The sequence below is a fragment of the Streptopelia decaocto genome, assembly GCF_964273445.1.
Source record: "Streptopelia decaocto genome assembly, chromosome: 5".
In the NCBI taxonomy this organism is placed as follows: domain Eukaryota; kingdom Metazoa; phylum Chordata; class Aves; order Columbiformes; family Columbidae; genus Streptopelia; species Streptopelia decaocto.
The window spans coordinates 44,467,620-44,489,242 of NC_138659.1; the positions used below are offsets into that span (position 1 = coordinate 44,467,620).

The 21,623-nt window shown below is 41.8% G+C and overlaps 1 protein-coding gene across 1 annotated transcript in view; it reads right to left on the minus strand.

The window, feature by feature from the left end:
* The window catches only part of ZCCHC24 (zinc finger CCHC-type containing 24), a 113,693-nt gene extending 92,372 nt beyond the window's left edge, over positions 1–21,321 (minus strand). Inside the window, exons 1-2 of the mRNA XM_082053522.1 lie at positions 20,763–21,321; positions 3,826–4,026 (exon numbers count right to left, since the gene is read on the minus strand). Of these exons, the coding sequence (XP_081909648.1) occupies positions 3,826–4,026; positions 20,763–21,002 (441 nt within the window). The 5' untranslated portion in view covers positions 21,003–21,321. The remainder of the gene's footprint in view (positions 1–3,825; positions 4,027–20,762) is intronic.
* Between the last annotated feature and the right edge of the window lie 302 nt (positions 21,322–21,623).

The window sequence follows — 21,623 nt, forward strand, 5'->3', positions numbered from 1 at the left end:
TTTCTATCACTGCAGATCACACAAACTACATGCTAAAACACTAGTAGTTTGCTAAATCCTATTTCAATTTCCCAACATAGTTTTGGACAGGATATTGGAGAAACTGCAGGTACTCGAGGTACTCAAATACTAAAGCTGGCCTTTTTTGTTTATAACTATTTAACCTCCTAGAATATGATCTCCACTTAAGATATAAATCTGAACTGTTACATGTATTTTCCTCAGTATGGTATACCATCAACTTTTATAGCAACAGAAAAAGAGCACATATCTTTACAGAGTTTATAACAAGCAGAATTAAGGGAGGATATAAAGTCTCAAAGTTGTTACACAATTTCTTTGTTATGCAGGAAAAACTCCGTAACGCGCTCCATTTCAAAATCTGTTTCTTATTAGACAGTTACTTAAAAAGAAAGTAAAAATACAATATGATTTACTGATATCCATTTTGTCCAAATCTGATTAGTCTATCTCTTTTCTCTATCTGAATTTATGTACTTTAAAAATGCATAGCTATAGCCCTTTTTTGGTAGGATTTGCACAACGGCTTTCATTTTTGACAGCACTAGAAAAACTAAGCATCAAAATCTAAGCTATTAAGTAGTGCATATAATGTTCAAATTAAGAAATCAGTTATCATCAAAAGCAGTAGTAACCAATGGGGTCTTCCTAACAAAGGCCTGATCCTGCTGCTGGTGCTCCCTTTTCGTGCAGAATGTTTTCAAAGTTTTGAACATAACTCATGTACACAGAGTCATCCCCTGCAGATCTGTCCTCAGATTTAGATAAAATATGGGAAGTGCTTAAGTTTCTGTGAACATTTAAGTATGCTCTTTTTCAAGAAAGCACTTACATGTTGACCATAAAACACTTGAGTTAGAAATGTCCAATAAAGCAGAACTAATTTCATACCACCTGTTCCTTAAATAACATAAACTTTGATCTATTGAAACAGATAGGTGGACACACAACAAGAGGCACTGATGAGATAGAATCATAGAATCATTTTGGTTGGAAGACACCCTCAGGATCATGAAATCTAACCATAACCTAACTCTGGCACAAAACCATGTCCCTAAGAACCTTGTCTAAATGCCTTTTAAACACCTCCAGGGATGGTGACTCCACCACTTCCCTGGGCAGCCTGTTCCAATGCCTGACAACCCTTTCAGTGAAGAATTTTTTCCTAATATCCCATCTAAACCTCCCCTGGTGCAACTTGAGGCCATTTCCTCTCATCCTGTCACTTGCTACTTGGGAGAAGAGACCAACCCCCTCCATGCTACAACCTCCTTTCAGGTAGTTGTAGATATTGATAAGGTCTCCCCTCAGCCTCCTGTTCTCCAGGCTAAACAGCCCCAGTTCCCTCAGCTGCTCCTCATCAGACTTGGGTTCCAGACCCCTCACCAGCTTTGTCACCCTCCTCTGCATTCTCTCCAGTACCTCAGTGTCTTTCTTATGATGAGGGGCCCAAAACTACACACAGGATTCAAGGTGCAGCTTCACCAGCACTGAGTACAGTGGCACAATCACTTCTCTAGTCCTGCTGGCCACACTATTCCTGATACAAGCCAGGATTCTGTTGGCCTTTTTGGACATCTGGATCTGTTCTGGGATGCCATACATATATGTGGGAAGAGATGAGAAGGACAAGAGAACAGTCATGAGAAGGATGAGGGAACTGAGAGTCTATCTACTTTTTGTGAACAGACTGAGCAAACCTGGCTCAGCTGGCCCTACAAAATGAATGCTGAGAGAGGATATGATTGCAGTCTATTAATACATCCTGAGATAAACACCGGGGAGGGAGAAGAGCTATTTCAGTGGAGGACAACGTTGGCAGGAGAACAAATGACTATGTAGTGGCTATGAGTTACATTTTTCCTAGAAACTGGAAGATTTCTAATTGAGAGAGGACTGAGGTTCTGGAGCAGCTTCCCACATCAGCAGAAGTGAGGGCAAAATACTGAAATACTTTCCAACTAAAACTTGATCTGTTTACAGAAGGGGCTGTATGATATAGCTGTCTGTAACTGTAGAAGACCACGTGCAGTGAGCCAGCAGATGCCTCCCAGTCCTGTGTTCCTTCACTCATTACTCACTAGCCAGCCACAGGGTACGCTCTGTAGGAAGTCTTTTCATGTCCTGGTTCACCAAGAAATTGAAGACATTGCTAGTAAAATCTTAAAAAAATACATAAGATGTGCAATTTAAGTGAATTAATCTTCCTACAGGACCCTTAATTTGTTTGCATTTCCTGGATTTCCATGGATATGTCTTCATTTGTCATTATTCTTTAATTCCTAGTCCCTCAAACTGTAAAAATACCTATGAAATAAAAAATGCATTACTGACAACATTCACATTCACTTGGGACTATCTGAGTGAGCTGCAGCTTGCACGTATTGATTGTCAAGAGACCTGTTGCCTTCATTTGGTTTCTTACGCCACACAGCACAGCCATCTCCCTCAGATGAGCACTCTTACACTGCCACATATTTAGTCGTTGTAGTTTTAATCCTTTTTGTGTAGGTAATGTATGCTATTACATCATTCCATCACAATATTTTGCTGTAATAAGATAAACTAAGTACATTAAAAAGAGAAGTATACAAACAAGAATATTTTTGATCTCCTAGCAAAGAAAATTTCTCTTTTTTTTTTTTTTAAGAAAACTGCCTTACTCAACATGTATTGAAATAATGAGGTAAAACATTTTCAAGTGCCACACTCAACACTGCAAATGTAGTTTAATTCCACAGCTTTTGTTAGAATTAATATAACATACACAGCAAAAATCCTTGAAGAAAACATTTTAGACTATACATAACAGCAGGAGGAATACACTCAGTTAAAGCTCATCTGACATTAGACTTGTTTTCATGCTGACCTTGCTCAGCTGGCACATGCTTTTCCACCTGTGTTTTGGCTTATAGCTGTGAATGAACTGTAGTTAATTCTATGCAGACTAATTCTGCTGAAAATCACGCATTAAGAGGGTAGGAGGTTAAAGTCATAGTGAGGCGGATGCTGGTAATGTCCACATCTGCATTTCTAGAGTATTGGCAGCACGTTAATTTCCTTGGGACTCTACATAGGATATTGTTGGAGTTGTGAAAGTTTAAGCCAACAACACAGACTGCATCCAGCTGAAACTTGAGAGGATGGAGAAACCTCACACACTGTGGCTTGGAGGCTCAGAAAAAAATAATTGGTGTGTGGTTTTAGTGCACACAGGTTTACACCTCTTTTCTAAGGAAATAAATATTGCCAGCTTTGCCACTACAAAAAAAGTTCTAAGAGTCCAAGATCATCACATCTTGCCAAGTATAGCAAACCTCTTCTATGAGACAAAAGACATTTTGCACCAGATATACTTGGAGCTTTTGTTACTGATACAAAGTTCTCATCCAGTGTAACAATTTATTCTACTTTAACATATGTAACTTGTTATATTTTTATTAAGTGCCATTGCCAAACTGACTGTACAGTGCGCTGCTTGAAAATGTATTTTACACGGTCCCTGTGACAGAAAATTACATAGTAGCCATTTTTTAATTTTCCAAAGTCTACTTATTCATGTACCTAGATTAATATATTTTTATCTTTCGTAATGTTTATTAGGCAAATGAAATAGCATATTTTTCCATAGGCATTGTGATAAAGAATAGATTAAAAGAACATATGGCTAGCTGGCACTTTGTCAAGGTATTTCTTCAGTGCTACTCACTCTAAATAGGTATTTCAGTCAAATTCTGTGTTACTACATGAAGGAATGGTGAAAAGTTTCACAAAGATTTTTCCAGAATTTTGTATATTCCTTACCTGTGGGCAGTCTTTGATGTAGTGTCCTTTGTTAAAGCAGAGGTGGCACAGGTAGTTAGGAGGTGGCCTCTTGCTGGGTTTTCTGGCTTCTGAAGAAAGGGATAGGTCAGAGAAATGCTCAGTGAGGGAGCTTAACCCATCCACAATGTTATTAAGAGAGCCATACGGTGATGCACTCTTGTACAGACTGCTGCTCAGAGCCTGCAAAAGAAAAGCAAAAGGTCACATCAAACAGTATTGTACTACGGATTGCTCTGAGACTCATCTAAGTAGGGGAAGGATAAAAACAGCAGAAAAAATGTTGTTGTTGTTGTTGTTGTCATTATTATTATTATTATTATTATTATTATTATTATTATTATCATTATTATCATTATTATTTTCATTATTATTATTTTAATTAGGAACATGGCTGTATATTTGAGGAGAGCAATATACAGGCCATTAATAAAGAGGTTTCATGAAGGCAATGCAATGGAGCTGGTCACCCCACTGCTGAGCAAACTGTTGAGCTTGCCATGGTTCACCTAGTCCAACCTTTCTGCTAAGCTATGATTGCTTTCTTGTGTGTGATCATAACCACATTCATGGTACGTTTAGAATATGCCGGCAAAAAAGCTGAAAGAACAACCCACAAAAGGGAACATTTTTGTGTCCAAAACTACTAACACAAACAACACTGAAGTCAGGGAAAGGAAAAGAACACCAAGAAAAATGTAAAGTGATTTTAATTTCCAGTCTGGTTAATAAGACAGTCAACATAAAGTCACATGTTCAAACAATGACAAGAAACATTCAATAAACATCTGCCTTGGATTTTCTAAAGGGAAACCTGCTGTGATTTAAACATTCCTTATAAACAGTAAATACCTAGTTTTTGTACTTCACCTCAATAGGATCTTCACTCTCTCAGCCTGCAAATCAAAATCAGAAACTCCTAATTTGCTGTTCAGTAGTTTTAGAACAGCAGGAAACCCATAATCACCTAAATAGCTAATTTCCCTAATAGAGATAACAAGGATTGATTCACTTTAATGTATTAGGGCTCAAAAGAAACTGTGTAGTAGGAGTTTAAAAAGTAAATAATAACTTAAAAAAATAAATTAACATGGTAATGAATCACTGTAGAAACAGGACCAACCATTGACAGTCCTCTCCACCCTGAAATGATGGGACACATTTCACAGGGTGTTCCTTAGTTCTGGTACACCTCACGGTAATGCTATGCTCGTGTAATTCTGGCATCAGAATCATTACTGCTGGCTTATGGGAAAGTGAGGTAAGAAGAGGTCCAATCTGTCCCTCTGTGGAGACCTTGTTTTTCAGTGCTATTAAGTAAAAATATTTAAATGGAGTCTTTATATATGTCATAGATGTTTATATGTGTTATATAAATATTGAACACATGCATTGAAATTGATTTAGAGAGATTGTGAAATAAACCTGAAATTCACTTACATTTGTCTCACAGATCTCAAACATTCGGGATGTCTGCACGATGAGTGCATGTTCTGGGTAACAGTCACATTATGAAATAATCATACAGAAGCTCGAGGCACAATTACCTGGATGAGTCCCAGCTATCACTGAATCCCACCCCACTGCAGATGGTGTATAATGTCAACAAAAACTCAGCCTAAGTGGTAGGCCAGCACCATACAGAAATCTTTTTCACCCCAGCCTCACTATAGCCAAACACAATGTGCTGAGCTCCACTGACCCCTCTCACAAAGCTGAAGCTGGTGCCCAGCAGGAGGAACAAGTCCAAGGGCCACAGGGTAGAGTCCGTGTCACACGTGTCCTGGCACTGAAACACCCATCGTTTTACCCCCAGCACAGCACAGTTCTGTGCTGGTGCAAGACATTCTGGCTGCTGAGAGGAGAAGCAGTCATGTTGTTTCAGGGGTTAAACCTGTACATTTTAAAAGGAAAAGCTGTTTCAAAAGCTAACAAAAAGGTTTTAGCTGCTTTAGCCATCAAGCAACCAAAGATACCTCCAACGGTCAGTGGAATTTATTTTCTAGGATTTATTGAACACTACTGGAATGAGAAATTCTTGGCATCAAATTGTTAAAAGGAAGAGGAAGTGCTATGGATGCCAAAACAGTATTAATTAAGGGTCTTCAAGAAGTTCTTGTCTCCCTAGGAGCCACTTTCTCTTACATACACTTGGAATAATACAAAATCTTTCTTTTTAAGAGCCCCTCTTGACAAGAGATTCTTAAAGCACTTCACATGCATTACACCCATCAGTAACTTTGCAAATTCCCTATTATCTGACTTTTATAGAAGGGTGTACGGACATACCGAATGTGTGAAATCCCAAATTCTTTACCCGTTGCAGAAATCTGGAACATCCCCTGGAGATGTACAATATAAAACTCCTGCCCATCAGGAGGCTGCTATTTCTGCCTCCAGGACCAACCCAGTGACAAAAAAAAACATACCTATCTGCTGCCTTCAGTGGGCTTTGAATTGGACATATGGCTCGCAGCGGTGACTATTTTCTTTTCTATGTATCCTTTACGCTGAGTTATTACCCCCATTAGAAGGGAGCAATTTGGCAGCACGACTGGATATTACATAATTCACTCCTCCACACCAGCCCTCCTTGGCACATTTCAGGTCAGTACAGAAACATAACGGTTGCAACCACCATAGTTTTGCCCACTCCATCAGCAAGAGTTGTTTACAAACTTTTGTTTGTTTGAACCATGGCAGCCAGAAGCCAGGATCCCATCTGACTACAGGCTGTACCAACACTAAATCATAAGCCTAGCAGCCACGAACAGCTCTGTGGCCGAAGCCTGACATATGGCTCTGAAAGTGGCCACCTGGTTCAGCTGGCAGGGCGTTTCTGCGATATGTGCCAAAGTTGGACAGGCCAAAGCATCCAGTCTACATACACCACCATGAGACACTTCCCTGTAATAATCCTGAGGCCAAATGTTACGTAAAAGACACAAATATAATGTCCCAGAAGATGACAGTAGAGGAGAAGATGTAAATTACTTATGTCACTGGTGCTTCAAGCAACAATGAATTCATTAAGGAAAAATCCTAGATGATCCCAAGATGCAGCCTCCTGGTATAGAGTCCGGCAAATTGCTTCAACAGTTCCTGCCAATCTGACCTGGAAAATGGTCTTATATCAGTTCAACCCTGATTCCATGCGAAAAACACATCGATCTGGCACTTGAAAGATGCTATAAAGAGCACCAGCACAAACTGTGCTACATCCTGTTGCTAGCTGTGGAAATCTCCAGTTCCTCAGAAGAAGATAAGGAAAAAAGCTGTTCCAAAAAGCCAAGTTATAAGGGGGGGATGGTGGGAAAGACCATCCCAGCCCCTGGAATCAAATAGCAAAAGCCCAGGAACATGTAATTAATATGATAGAAGCAAACTGTGATTTAGTCTTTGTAGAAGACAAGGTATGAAACGATATTGCTGAGATGCATAAAACAGTATTTTCTCATCTGGGGCACTTAATTGAGCAAATCAGCAATTCAACCCTTACTAACTGTTTGCGCTGCTGCAAAGGGGAGTTTTAAGAAGGGTTTTGAACAAAAACTCTGAATTAGCTTCACACTCAGAAGGAACGTCCAGGGGATGATCAGAGTGACAGGGAAAAAGTTGGTTTCATGCAGACGACAGTAGAAAGAAAAATAGAGAGGAGGAGGGAAATGCATTCTGGCTCATTCTGGGCTCCAGTGTATTGGTACGCTCCTCTGATGGATTCCACCAAAAGCAATAGCAGCTTTGTGTTCATGGTGTGCCCCTAGCAAAGCCAACCTATTTCTTTAAAAAGAAGACAACGCTTTGGAACCAAAAATAATGCCTCACTTGGATTCTCATTTTGAGCTATGACAGAATATAAAGGATTTGGCAGTGAAAGGGTTAGTGCTCTCAAGAAGCCAGAAGACCACACTGCAAGTCCTAATTACAAGGCTCATCAGGCCAGCTGCAATGAATTCAGGATTTCCTTATCTTGCTGTAGTGGGAGGATGGGAGACCTGGTGGTAAACCTCCAAACTGGCTTGGTGGGAAGATGGAGCTGATAATGTAAGTTTGTTTGTTGATTTTGTTTTCTTCTTATGAAGCTTATTGACTTAGTTAAATACAAACCAAACTGAAGATCTGGTGGTGTACTTTCTAAAGGCAACCTCTCTGCTCAGTAGGTTTTTAAACTATATTTGTTGGTGGTGTTGAGAAATAAGGCTTCCTTTGTTATTTGTTTGCTAAGTGTTTCCAGTTAAAGGGCAGGTAATCTGTAAGGTTACCATGTGGTCCTTTGTGAAAAGAGGCAGCTATTGTCTTCCATAGCTCTGTTACTCTGATTTCCAGTTCAGTGACATATGTGAGTGACTCAAGACTTCCAGCATGTAACTCACCTCTAAGAAATTCATAGTTATGTGAATGATTTGGCAAATGCTCTTGCTTCCCTTGGCTGGTCCCTGCCTTTTAGAGACGGCTTTTGGAACTGTTGAATTAAGAGGTGGATAAGGAAATACTGAAACAGAATATATCTCTTCAGCTTCTCTTTTAGTGATGGTATTGTGTTGAAAATAAAGGCAACTGTACTTTTAGGAATATGCAACAAAACATTTGAACAAATAGGTGGTAAGTCTTCCTTTCCAAACTTCCCACTGGTTTGGCAATTGCTTTAGCTGTAAAGATACTTTTTAATGAGGAGCAGAAAGCACAGATAGCATGTTGCATTTCAACTGTGACAACATTTAATTCTGCCCAGAGGTGATGGGATTACCTATTTTCCAGAACACCTGATATTAATAAGTGACAGCAATTTCTTTATGTGTGAATGGAATCTTGTTATTAGGACATACAGGAGTTAAGATGCAAAATTTCTAGGCATGGGACTGGAAATGTAGAGGCATATCTGGAAAATGCAGTTTCTGCCTGTGGCTGCTGGACCCTTCAGGCAGGCTAAAGGGGTACAAATCCATCAGTTACCTGAAACGTGTATGATTTGTGCTGGTTGGACTATGCCTAGCCAGTACATTTGTTCAGTGTTTTAGGTGTTGTTTGGTTTTATTTTTATTTTTATTTTGGAGTTATACTTTAAAAACTACTTCACCCACCCCTTTGAAGACCTCCTTCCCACACACCAATCCAAAAAAAGAAACTACACTGGTACACACACACAATACATCACCAGTTAAAATAGTGAGAAATAAATATTTAAACTGGCTGAATGAGCATGGAGAAAATGCAACTTCTCGCCCTTTTAGAAGTTATTTGCTGTTTAAGTGCAATAGCTAAAATTGGATATGAGGAGCCATATAATGCTCCAAAGCTGTTGGATTTGGTGTATGTTATCCCTAATTGCAAACGTCCTTTATTGTTTCTGCTAGTTAAAAAACTTAATGTTGAAGTTGGTAGAGGTGGCTGTTTTAGCAGGGCAATTTCCCTTGGATGTGGCAGCATTGTTGTGACTATTCCACCTGAAATGTAGTGGGTTAACATTAAAAAAAAAAATAAAAATCAGTCCAATACGAAAAAATTCTTGCCTTTTTAAAAGCATCTCTGAAGGACTTGCGAAAGAGCCTGCTCGAGCCGTAAATTGGTAAGATTTGTGCTAGTGGCTGTCTGTTTTAATTGCACATACTGAAGTGAGGTCCTGTAGCATTTCAATGTTCCTATAATGTAGTCCAGTCATTGGTTCTTCCACTACATGAAATAGTCTGTAAATGAAAAGTGATGAGCAAAGTATTTTTAATTACTTACTTTTTAAGTATGTTGCCAACCTTATAAAGTGAACAAAAAATAAAGCAGTGTTAACCTCTAGCATGAAGTTTAAGTCACCAGGCACCATGGCTGTTTGAAGTTTGGAAAAAGCAGTAGGGTTGCCCTATCATCAGTGTGGAAAAAAGTAAGGTTTTCATATACTGTAAATTATAAAGATTCTCCAGTCTACGAGTTGGGTATGATGGTAAACAGACCAGCCATGCTGATTATTAGCCCTGCACTGAAATGTCAAAAGGTGCTGAGGTTGTTTATCAGCTTGGATATTCATGAAGATAACAACTGATCCCCATGCTGTGTCATGAGTGAAACAGTAGGCTAGACAAGTCATTGCTTTCACTCAGTTGCTATTTTCACGTCAGAGGAGGGGGAAATCTGAAGCTATCCAAATAGTAATTCAGTGGCCTGTACATGCTAATACACAAAACTTAACCTGAGGGCACTGGTCTTCCCAGTTAGTGCCGCAAGGCTTGCTTCTGATGGGGGATTTATCTGTGGGGCCAAGCAATGTGTGTGGAAGCACAACAGCTGCATCTGAAGATGATAATGTGTGGAGAACTGCAAATCTGTGACCTTTCTGAGCTTTAGCCCTTTATAAGTGGTCAAAACAGTTCCCTGTTTTTGTCCCCAGAGAAAATGTCCAATGCAGAAATAATGGTTTTGGCCAACTCCAAAGCCTTCTGAAAATAGCAAGGATAAATGAAAATACTATTATAAATTTAGTTGTATGTATTTGAGCCAGAAATAGGGGAGTTTAATTACCAAGGCTGAACTGGAAAACCTCAAAAACTGCTCCTGTATGGCTTATGTCTGCTTTAGCTCCTCTGATAAATTATAGATAACTTCTACAGAAAACAGCTTAAGAGTTTATTCAGTAACATTTTATCATTGGATAACCACAAGCAAAGCTCATCACTCAGTGAAGAAAATATTTGCCTGAAGGAATAAAAATAGACTTGGGCTTCTGTTTCATTATGAAGTCAGTGTTTAAGTTAGCTGTCAAAAAGCCAGTCTTTGGGCTGACTTTGGTAAAATGTGATTTCCTCAAGCTCCTCATCTAAATACAAAGATAAATGTAGATAAGACAGGTAAACCTTAATTAATACATTCCTAGCTAGTTTGATTAAACAAGTATACCTTAATTCATCCTTGTTCTGTAGAGGGCTTTAGATAAATACATGCTTATACTGACCACTGGCTGGCTGTGTTTTCTCATACTGTAGTTGTTCATTGTGGCTGAGACTGTGCAGATGAGCAAGTGGGTGCAACATGCTCCTCTGTGTGAGACCAGCACATCCTCAGCTCATGGCAAGCTCAAAGAGCAATGCATGCCGCCGTCTTGCCTTGCTTTCTATCTGCTTACCTTTAACATCTTGATCCAAAGCTTTCAAAGAGTTTTACAGATTCTTAGATCTTAAAAAAAGAGCTGCTGCCCCTCTTACTCTACAGTGGTATAGAAGTAACTAAATGCTGACAGTGAAGAAGTTGCTCAGTCACTGTAATCAGGCTTGCTGAAGCTCAGGTAAAGCCTCTTAGCTCTTCACTAGTAGCAGGATTCTCCTTATTCCAGCCTCAGGGAAAGGTTTGCTGTGGATGTCAGTGGGCCACACGTGTTTCACACAATGTACAGGGGCCTCACAAAAAGCCTTTAATAGCAGATGTGGAAAGATGGGAAAGGAGAGGATAGAGATTTCCTCTGGTCAGGGGTGTACAGTCTTGGAGGAACTCTCTAAATCTTGCATCAAGCTCTGCAGGAATCCTTTTCACCCGCTGAACACTAAACAACTGCCGACTTCTGTTAAAGAGAAGCTCTAACACATGAGCACTATATTAGGGACAAGGGAGACCATTCACGTTGCAAATTACTTTAACACATCCCCACAGGAGGTTTCATTCCTCGGGCTGTCCCTCCGCTGCCTGCAGCTGAGTCTCCCCAGGCTGCAGGCCGCCAACCTCCCTGACCTTTCCGAGCGCGGCCGCGGGGAGGGCCTCCGCCAGGCACCTCCGTCCCACCGCCTCCTCACGTCCTCCAAAAACAAGCCTATTTTGTCGAGACAGGGTTCTCAGACCAGGAGGCAGTTATGAAGGTTGTACGGCATAAAAGTGAGGGGAGAAACGGACGGACAAGTTTTGACCCCTGCACTTTCAGTTAACATCTCTGTTTCCTGCGGGAAATCTTGTCTCAATCTGACCTGCAGTCTGAAAAACAAGAGTCGGGTTTCCTCTCATTTGGTGTGTCTTTTGACACTCCAAACATAAGAAAAATAACACCCGGAAATAGATATGTGCCTGTTCAAGACACACTTAGGAAAGCATTTACCTCCTGTGCAGCTCTTGCATGATGAAAGGTTTTGCTAAGAAATGTCCATTTTGGGTTAAATCTAACTTTAAGTCTGAGACAGTGTTGTTTATATCATTTACATTCAGTAATGCCTTCTTGGCACAGAAACCTCTGCGACAGCTGCCAAAGTTTAAAAGAGGCAAAGCTAAGGTCACTGTCAGAGGTAGAAACAATACATCATCTGCCCAAAATGGGCCCCTTGCAATGCATTTAGGGCCTCAGTTCCTGCACTCATGGGAAGACAAAAAATTTTATTAAATTGAATGTAGTGAGGAAAATAAATTATTTCCATGTACCAAATGGCAGACTGGGATTTCATTTTGTGATTCCAGCTTTTAGATAGTTTTATCTACATTTAGAGCCACCTTCTTAATCAGTTGTGATACAGCACAGCTTGAAGTGTGATCTGAGCAAGTAAAGCTAAAACTTCACAATCTGCTTCAGATAAATCATAACAATAACAACTGAGCAATCTGTTTTCCAAGCAGACTTACAGATCTTTTTCCAGGCTGCCTCTGTTAGAGGCATGAATCTATTACTCTTGTCAATTTCGGTTGTGATGTACGTTGAAGAAAGATGATTATAAAAACACCTCTGTATTTCAAGGATGCTCAAACCCTCTTAAGAGCTCTTACTAATCCCCCATTTTCAGCAAGCAATGACTGTACAATAGTTCCTTTGCTTTCCGTTCAACCACAGGTATCCAGAGCCCTAATGGTTACACACAAATAGTGGCCTGGCAGGCTGGCTTGGTGTGAAGAAATACAGGCTCCAATTCTCCTGCTACAAGTGCAATCAAGTTTAGAAAACTGGAACCCCTAGGTTGACAAGAGAAACCTATGGGAGCAAGATGATCCCTTTGAAATGTTTGCTTCGTTGGCAGTTAGTAAGCTGAGATGTAAATATAGATTTCCAGATTCCTGTGATCCTTCTAGGGTATTGCACTTGTGTTCATTCAAAAGAGACACCAAATCCTGCCATGTGCAGGGAGTAGGTGTGGGTGGTCGTTTAATACAGCAGGAATTTAGTTCTGCTTTGGATATGAGAGGAAAAGTCCCAGACCATGAGGGCATTTGCTTGTATTCAAACTAAATCTGTAGAAACACAAAATGTATTTCCTAAGATATGTGTTTGGAAGACCACGCAGCAGCTCTCCTATCAGCAGCAGTTAAAAGAGCTAAGAAAAAGGGCCTACAAGAGGCTCCTTAATATTGCTCTTAGTCTAAGTATTGGCCTTGTTTAATATTTGCCTACACCAAAACACATGACAGAAAGTAATGGGCTAGTCTTGTCATATGTTAAAACTTAAAAAATCATCAAAACTCTGAACAGCTGTGCTGGCCTGGCTAGACTGGGAAGGACACAGACAAAGACCAGGCCTCGTAAACCTGCATTTATTCTGCTTCCCTCAAGTGAATCTGTCTATAATTTTAGGTTCTACTTTTAGTAGATCAGAGACTGTTTGTAACATTTCTGAGAACAAAAACCAACCTGCAGGGGGGAAAAAAAAAAGTGATCTAAACTGTGACACTTATGAAGTACTATCTGTCTGAATTATGACAGCATTACTGTAAGATTTGAATAGCTTTGTAAAACTTAGTTGGTTCCTTTGATCCTTTATAACTTCTCTGGAACCCAGATAGAACTTAAGTAAACTGCCATGAAGTGAAGACTTATATTCTTTCAATTTAATTTAATCATTTCATTGTGGCTTTGTAAAAGATGAAGGGCAATCCACGAGGGTGGCAAAATGGGCATCAGGCTGCTGGCAATTTTTCTGAGAAAAAACCAGAAACTAAGGTATGAATATTTCATTTCACAAAACCATTCAGAACCTTTAAGGTGATAACCAGCATCCCTTTTTAGGCAGCGTTTGTATTTATGTCTTTAGTTTATATAACAGAACACCTTTGCTTTCGTTTCTATGCAAATACATATTATCAGTATTGTATGATTTAGTTCTGTAATATCTGTTCCTGTAGCTTTCTGCAACTGCACTGTGTCATTGTGTTTTATGCTTCTTAAAGTAGCATGGAAAAGATCCTCTGGTCTTAGATTTAAATATTTCTTGAATCAGGTGTCAGTGTCCTTTTATGGCCCACTTAAACTCTGAACTAGAAAACTTTATTTGCATTAATCCTCACCTAGCGACTGTCAATAATGTGATCTTTTATTCTAATTGTTTATTACTAAAATAACAGGGCCATTGATATAAGTTGTTTGCTATCTGTCTCCTACAACTCCACAAAATTCCCCAAACAACAAAAAGGTGGGGGGGAGGGTGGAAGATGAGGGGGATTGGCTTTTGGATAAAAGCAGTTGTGTACACCTTTTGGTTATCCATTCATTCCATATACTTCATAAACTTCCATGTTCAAGTCAGAGTTGATTGTCTGATCATTTGTGCAGTTCATTGGAGAAGGATCTTCCTTTTCTATTCTGAATAACTGAGCCTGTGTCTGCAGAGCAAAAGAGGAAGGGATGAAAAATCATTACCCAACATACAATTACATCACCCCTTTGTTTGGGTGCCTTGGGATGGAAGACACTGTAAACGCATAAAATAACTGTGTAACTGAAAGCTGTGTGTATAAAATAGGATTGTAACAAGAATTTTACATGCTTTTGCCTCCAATTATGGATTGGAGGGTTTTTTCTATGTGTTGCCTGGTAAGTTTTTCAAGACATGGATGTATTTGTGAGACAGAAAGTAAATGCCAGTGCTCCTCCCAAGTGTTTTAAAAGAGTTGGCAATAATTTTCAAATAATCAGAAAGTATACAAATAATTGGTCTATCTTCTATTGCTAGCTGCTTTTTTTATTTTTTTTTAACCTATGAAAAAGACATCAATAGTAAAGCAGAAAGCCCATATCCCTCTTCTGGAAGACTAGATTTAGGTTCAGCAATTAATATTTTAGCTCTTGCGAGTAGCTGCAGAAGTCTATGGTGGATAATACTCTTTTTGCCATAAAGTAAAGCCCAGCTGTGAATCGTGTTTGAACTAGTTAAGGCTAGAGGTAGTGCGGGTGTGCTGCAGAACTACAACAGCATTGGCTTCAGGTGTAGGGAGGGTGAGGAAGCCACAAAAAGAGGCTCTGGCCGTTGGAGTAACTTCAATGTATCTTCATTTCTTCTTACTTGTGGGAGGTTTCTGCTGTTCTTATTCAGGTAAGGAAGCCTGAGTAAAAGCAACATAACTGTAGCATAATTTCTTAAGAGAAGCAAATTTGGCTCTTGTGTATTCCCTTCTGCAATCAAATTGCTATTTGGTAATTTAGGCTCAGTGTGAAGAAATAAGAAGGTTATCTACCATATGCAGCACAGAACAATAACAACAAAAATAATTCTGGAGAGTAGAGAAGCCTAAAGGTGTATCTAGAGGATACAAATGGAAGAGTGTAATTTGTACAATAACTTGAGTTTCCCATTTCTACAAAACACAGATCTTATTTTCAGACTCCACTTCCTATAGTACATTCATGTATGTTTTATTTCTTCCCTGGCAAAATAAGGTGTTTTCCAAAGAGAGAAATACCAGGGCAGGAGGCCACAGCTGCAGAAATAAGAACAGGGGGCAAAAAAAAAGAATACTTCGAGACTTAAAAACCTGAATTTTTGCATTTTAAAGCATACATCCAACTGGAATTGGAAACAGAGTAGTTGTTAGCTCAGATACCTGTAATAGGATCTGAGACTCTGGGTCCAGCATAGAGTGGGCTGTGAAAGCTGCACTTTGTGTGCTGAGGCAATATTGTCAAAAGGGCTCTAGAGCTGGCTGTGTGGGAGGATGGAGGAGGCTGATGCCACCAAGATCCCCAAATGTTTATTGTCTCCTGACTATAGAGATTCAGCTCCTTGGAATCTCTTACAAGGACAAGTTTGAGAACTGACATTTTAACTTCTTGAAAAGCAGTTTGAAAGGAGCTGACTGGCACTTTAGCCACAAAATATCTGTAATGTACAATAATTCTGAGGCAGGGAGTGCACGGAAACTGTTGAGCTATTGCCTTTTCAATGCAATTTGTAGAAGGACAAAGCTGCTGACTTGTTACTGCTTACATTAAGAACCGTGAGAAAAATGAAGATGAGGAAATCAATCAAATAATAATCATTGTTACTAAAGGATGATTGCATGTACTGCATGCAACCTGTATGCTGCACTACTCTGATTGTCAATAATTACTCTTACATAAAATGAGATAAAACTGTGGTTGTTTAGTCTGAAAGTGTGAAGCAAGTCCTGACTGCGCATTAAGCACTCTGTGTGTCAGAAATATGCTCTGTGTTAGAATAACTAATATTTCACAAAATCAAGGGAATCAGAAATGTTTTGGAGTGTATGGCTGTTCCTGCTGATCTGCATCTCTGTTGTATTTGCCTTAGGACTGTACTGGTTGTGAGAAGACTCTTACAAGGTGTTTTCTTCTCACTTTTCAAGTGTTTTAGTCATGGCTGTTCTCTGAGATATGACACTTAATTTAGCGGGTCAGTTGCCTGACCTTGTATGGCATTTGCTGTATTCTTCTGATACTATGAGAATGGTGAATTTTTTTTAATCTTATCATCCTCCACATTAATTCATCTAGGCTAAAGAACGGATTTGTCTTCATCAAGTATCAGGCTAGTGTGTATTCCTCTAATTCTTTGGAGAGCAAGTAGAAAACAAGTTTTTCTGATACTAAAAGTATCTTTTGTGGAAGTGCCAACTTCCTTCCATACATTTTTCTGTTCTTGCTAGTGTTTCATGGGATTTGTTGCTGTCATATTAACTTTATTTCTTTGGGAAACTGTGTGATAAGCAGTATCTATCCCAGTGTTGCAGACCTGCTTCTGTTCCACAGGGGTTTGAGTGTTATTTGCCACAGTACACTCCAATTCTATTTAATTCCCAAAATTTTCCTGTCCAAGTGAGTGACATCCACCTTACTGTAGCAAACTGAGCTACCTCCAGTTCTCTCATTTGCAATTAGGTCCTCTCTTGCCTATAAGGATTGGATCTGGAAGTCCCCGAGTCAGAAACACGAACTACTTTCTGAAAACACTGATTATTTTCTAATCTAGTATATGCAGTTAATTGTGCTTAAATAAGATCTGGTTTAGATCAGGAAAGCGGCTGCTATAGAGGTTTCTAGAAGGAATTTTTCTCTTGAAAGACACACAGACTATTGCACATGGGCAAAGAATTCATTAGGACAAAGGCTCCTTCTCACGGGTAAATATTGGCTTGTGCCAGAATTAGTGCTCTAGGTTCAAAGAAACAAATTTGATTATTATAACATGGTGATTTCTAGTTGCTGTCTCCTCTTGACAGAAGTCAACATTGATCTGGTTGAATGCCGACTGTGAGTACAGAAAAATACTATAGGAGTCTCTTACACCCTTACTGTAGCTTTCTCATTTATACCACTCAATGACACAAAGCCACAGTTACCTGGCTGTGTCTCAAACACGTTAAATCCCATGTAACCAGCCCCACAACAAAACCTCAAATACTTGGCTCTGATATATGGTGTTATAATGAGGGTGGAGCTCAGTTCAGTAGCCAACTTAATGCATCTTAATGTTCTAACATGCTTTAATTTCATATCTAGGACAAATGCTGCAGTAAAGTTTTATTTAAAGCAGGTCTGTTTTGCAAAATGAGTCTTGCATATAGAACAAAACACTCATTGTCACTTTACTGTTTAAACCTTTATTATTGCTTTTTTTTTACTGGTACAATGGGCTTTTATGTACCAAACAGCTGTGTTCATCATGTTTATTTAGAAGGCGTCCATTGTAGTGGAAAAAGTCTGGAGGACAAAAATCTTGGTGCAGTGCTAGACTACTCTGTGGGTGCTGGCAATTTTTTTTTTCTGTCCAGTTCCTTTGGTCAGCATGCAAGTCACATACACAGGCACTGCCATGCAGACTTGCAAACCCTGTATAATAGCAACTTCTCACAAGTGCTGTCTCTTATTCCAAGCGTCCTTCTCCAGAATTTTTCAATTGCAAGGCAACATACAGGACACGAGACTATTTTACACCCTATGATCCTATCACTTCTCCATTTGTTGCTATTTTGGCCCCTCATTAGGTCACTTTCCAAATATTGCGTACGGCTATGTGTCAATCATTGTCACAGCTCAGCTCTAGCCTAAGCCAATCCAGGACAAAACTGGGAGGAAGAAAAAAATACTAACCAAAGCAAGCACTGTGCAGAAAACAGTCAACAGTTTAACTGTGGAAAGCTATGTGTAGTTCCAAAGATAGCATAAGCCTACTTGATGCAAAAGCAGCATATGGTGCTAATGCCCCCCAAAATAATTTTACGCAGTTGAAATACTTAGTGTATACCCAATGGCACCTGCAAATAAACACATTAGAACCTCAAGAATTAAGAGCATGATGCTGTAGGAAACTCTTGGGTGACCCTTGCCAAAAAAGCAGTCTAGTTTTTGGAAAGAACGGAGCATCTAACATATTGGCGGAACTCTTTTTGAGCAACAGTATCTCTAACACCTTCTAAACCTTTGAATGAAAGCTGCTGTAGAAGCAGGCAGCGTTGGCCTGTGGAAATGAAGGGCTCCCTGCTTTCTTTGGGGTGTATCCAGGAAGTCAGATTCACTCCCATGCCATATGAGATGGCTGTGTCCCTGTCCCTCTTTTCAGGTTACTCTGTATTGACATAGAGATCAGGTAAAGATTGGAAACATAGAAGTGTCTCCCTCAGCCACACAGTCAATGCTATTGTTGTCACAGGCTGGAAAATGAACTGGAACGAACGAACATACTTCATCTTTCAAAAATATTAAAATATCTGCATAGAATGAAATGGCTTCTTATTTCCTGAGCGCTGAATGCCCTAGGCTTTCTACAGAGCTGGCATTCTCAGTTGTTGTCATTCATGTGGCTCAGGAAACTGTGAGGTTAAAAATAGTAAAAAAAAAAAAAAGTTGCGGCCATACAGCTTATAGATGATAGGAATCCATGCAGAAATGCAGCTAAGGTGACTGCTGGGATCCGAAAGCAGCGTGGCTGGGGAGGCTGTGAAGGGGCTGATGGCTCTGAACTAGGGCTGGGCAAGGCCTGGCTAACAGGGAAATTATTTTCCAGAAGAAAGGAGAAAACAGTTTGGGGGGAAAAATAGAAAGAAATGTGAGCCAAGTGGAAAGGGAGAGAGTGTGACAAAAGGATTAGCCCCTGTTTGCAACCAGTACAGTGGATGCAGAAAACCAACTTGGAGGGAACTTTAAGGAAAAGAAAACTGTTTCTCAGAGACTGTTTCAAAGGCTTCCTGGATGTAGCCTCCATTTACTTGTTTCTTCCTTTTTTTCCCAGGAAGAGAAAGGACCCGTTGTGAGCAGAATGCATCCCAACTTGAACAAACACGGACCTGAACGGAGTCCCAGTTTGGAGGAAGTCCAAACCCCTGGAGTCTTGTCGCTACCTGGGCACCAAGAAGCTTGTAAGCCAAGCACAAAGGGGCAAAATCTACAATTTGTAATCAACAGGTAGGTAGCTGGAAGTTTACATTACACTGCCTGTTAGTGTTTTTGCGAAATCAATGTGCTTGTTAAGTCTGTGTATTTTTAAACTAGGTATGTTTTGCTGTGCTTAATAAAGCTGGGTAGATCAGATTGAATGGATTTGGAAATAGACACTGTTTATGAAAGTATATATTTTGAGACTGGATGTGTTTTGTGAAATTCTTAAGGAGAAAGAATTTCTAACTAAGGAAAAAAAGGATGTGTATATAAAACTCCAGCTCTTAACTATTAAGAGCTATAACACCATAATAGTTAGGGAATTTGATGTGGTTTTAACAACCTCGTATCTTTGGTGAATAAACAGAAACATGTATTTTCACTGAGAGTACTTTCTAAACCTATGCTTTAACTTAAATGGTGCTGGGAGGGCTCTGAAATGTCATTCTGTGGGAACTGCTAGAGCTGGTCGGCTGCATAGCTCATCTAACCCTCATCAAATGGAACCACTGTTGAATGTCTGTGGCAAGAGCTGCACGGTATGGAGCAATGACACTGTTGGATATTTTCTGGAGAGGCTGTGAGCGAGGTGCCACCTTGCAGTATCTCCATGCATGTGAAGTCCCTCCAATGCAGAACTGCTTGACCTCAACAACTTCCTGTGACAGGGAGTTCCACAGTGAATTGTCTTTGCATACCCTGTTTTTTTAGCTTCCTTCCCTTTGGTTTCATTTAGTCTTGTTCTTGTGTTATGAAATGTGCACAAAACTTTTTTTCACTCTGTTTTTGTCACGTTCCTGTTTATATCTCTTCCTTTCAAATAATGTCAGCCTCTGATCTCTCTTAAACTACATATATTCTTTATGTTGACTTTTTTAAGTCTCAAAAAGGTGGGGTAGGGGGATTTTTGCATGTTATTACGGTTGTAGCACTTTCTGTGTGTCCCCCCCTCGTACGCCGGCACCGTCCCGGCAGCGCAAGGGAAATCGGTGTAACCATTTACCAGACTGTCAACACGGGCGGCGGGCGGAGGCGGCGGCGGGGGCAGCTTCGCCAATGCCGCCCGGGCGGCGGCGCCTCGCCCCGGCGGCCCGTTAGCGGGACGGGCGCCGCCGCCAGCGCCGAGGGGCCGGAGGAGCGAGGCAGCGCGCTCCGGCGGGGCGGGAAGGGGCCGGGGAACGAACCTGCGCCGCCGGCCGAGCCTCCCCAGCCGTGCGGGGCGCGGAGCGGGGCTGCCCCGTCCCGCCGGCGGGCTCGGTCCTGGCTCGGAGGGTGGGGGGGGAAGCTGCCCAGGCATCATGGCGGTTGCGGCCCGGGGGGGCTGGGGGCTGCGCGCCGGGCGGCGGCGGTGGTGGTGCGGACTCACCTCGCTCCGCTGGAGCTGGAAGAAGCTGTTGAGATAGCTGGAGCTGAGCGAGGAGCCCAGCTCCGGGGTGCTCTTGGTGTAGCCGAGGTCGGGGTGCTGGGACGAGGAGGGTTCGGGTCTGAAGGCATCGAAGGCGCTGGCCTGGTGCGTGTCTTGCAGAGAGAGATAGACCCAGTTGAGGAGCTGGGCGGGCTGGTAGACGGACGCGGCGCTGGTGTCGATGGCTGACAACAAGCTCATCTTTCCCCACGGGCTCTGCCGGCGGCGGCTTTCCCCGCGGTGCCGCTCCCCCTCCCCGCGCTCCGAACAGCGCCGCTCTCTCGTCCCTGCCCGGGGTGCTTCCCCCTCGCCGCCCGGAGGAGAGGCCGGGGGCTCGCTGCCGGGCCCCGCGCCGCTCTCGCTGCCCCTAAGGCCGGCGGCGCCCGCCCAGCCCCAGCGCTCCGCGCAGCACGGGCATCGCTGCCGCCGCCCGCGGGCTCCGCAGGAAACTTTCTGCGCTCTCCCGCCCGGCCGGTGCCTGCCCCGCTATCTGTCTTTATTCCCACTCCCGCAGGCAGCGGCGGGGAGGGGCTGCCGGCGCTCCGGCAGCGGCGCCGCGCCCCCATAGGCCTCTTGCCCGCCGCGGGGGTGCGGGGGGCGGGCGGTGGCCGCGCCGCTGGATGCAGGGGCGTCCCGGCGCCGCTCCGCCCCCGGCCCTGCCCGGCTGCGTGTGTGTGTCTGTATATCTATTATATGTGTGTATGTGTGTGCGTGTACCGGCGGAGGTCCCCGGGCCACTGGCCGGGGGTGTCCCCGGGCCGCTGGCGACTTGCCCGCCTGGTTTGCGCCGGCTCGCTTGCTTGCTCCCCGGCCTTCCTTTTC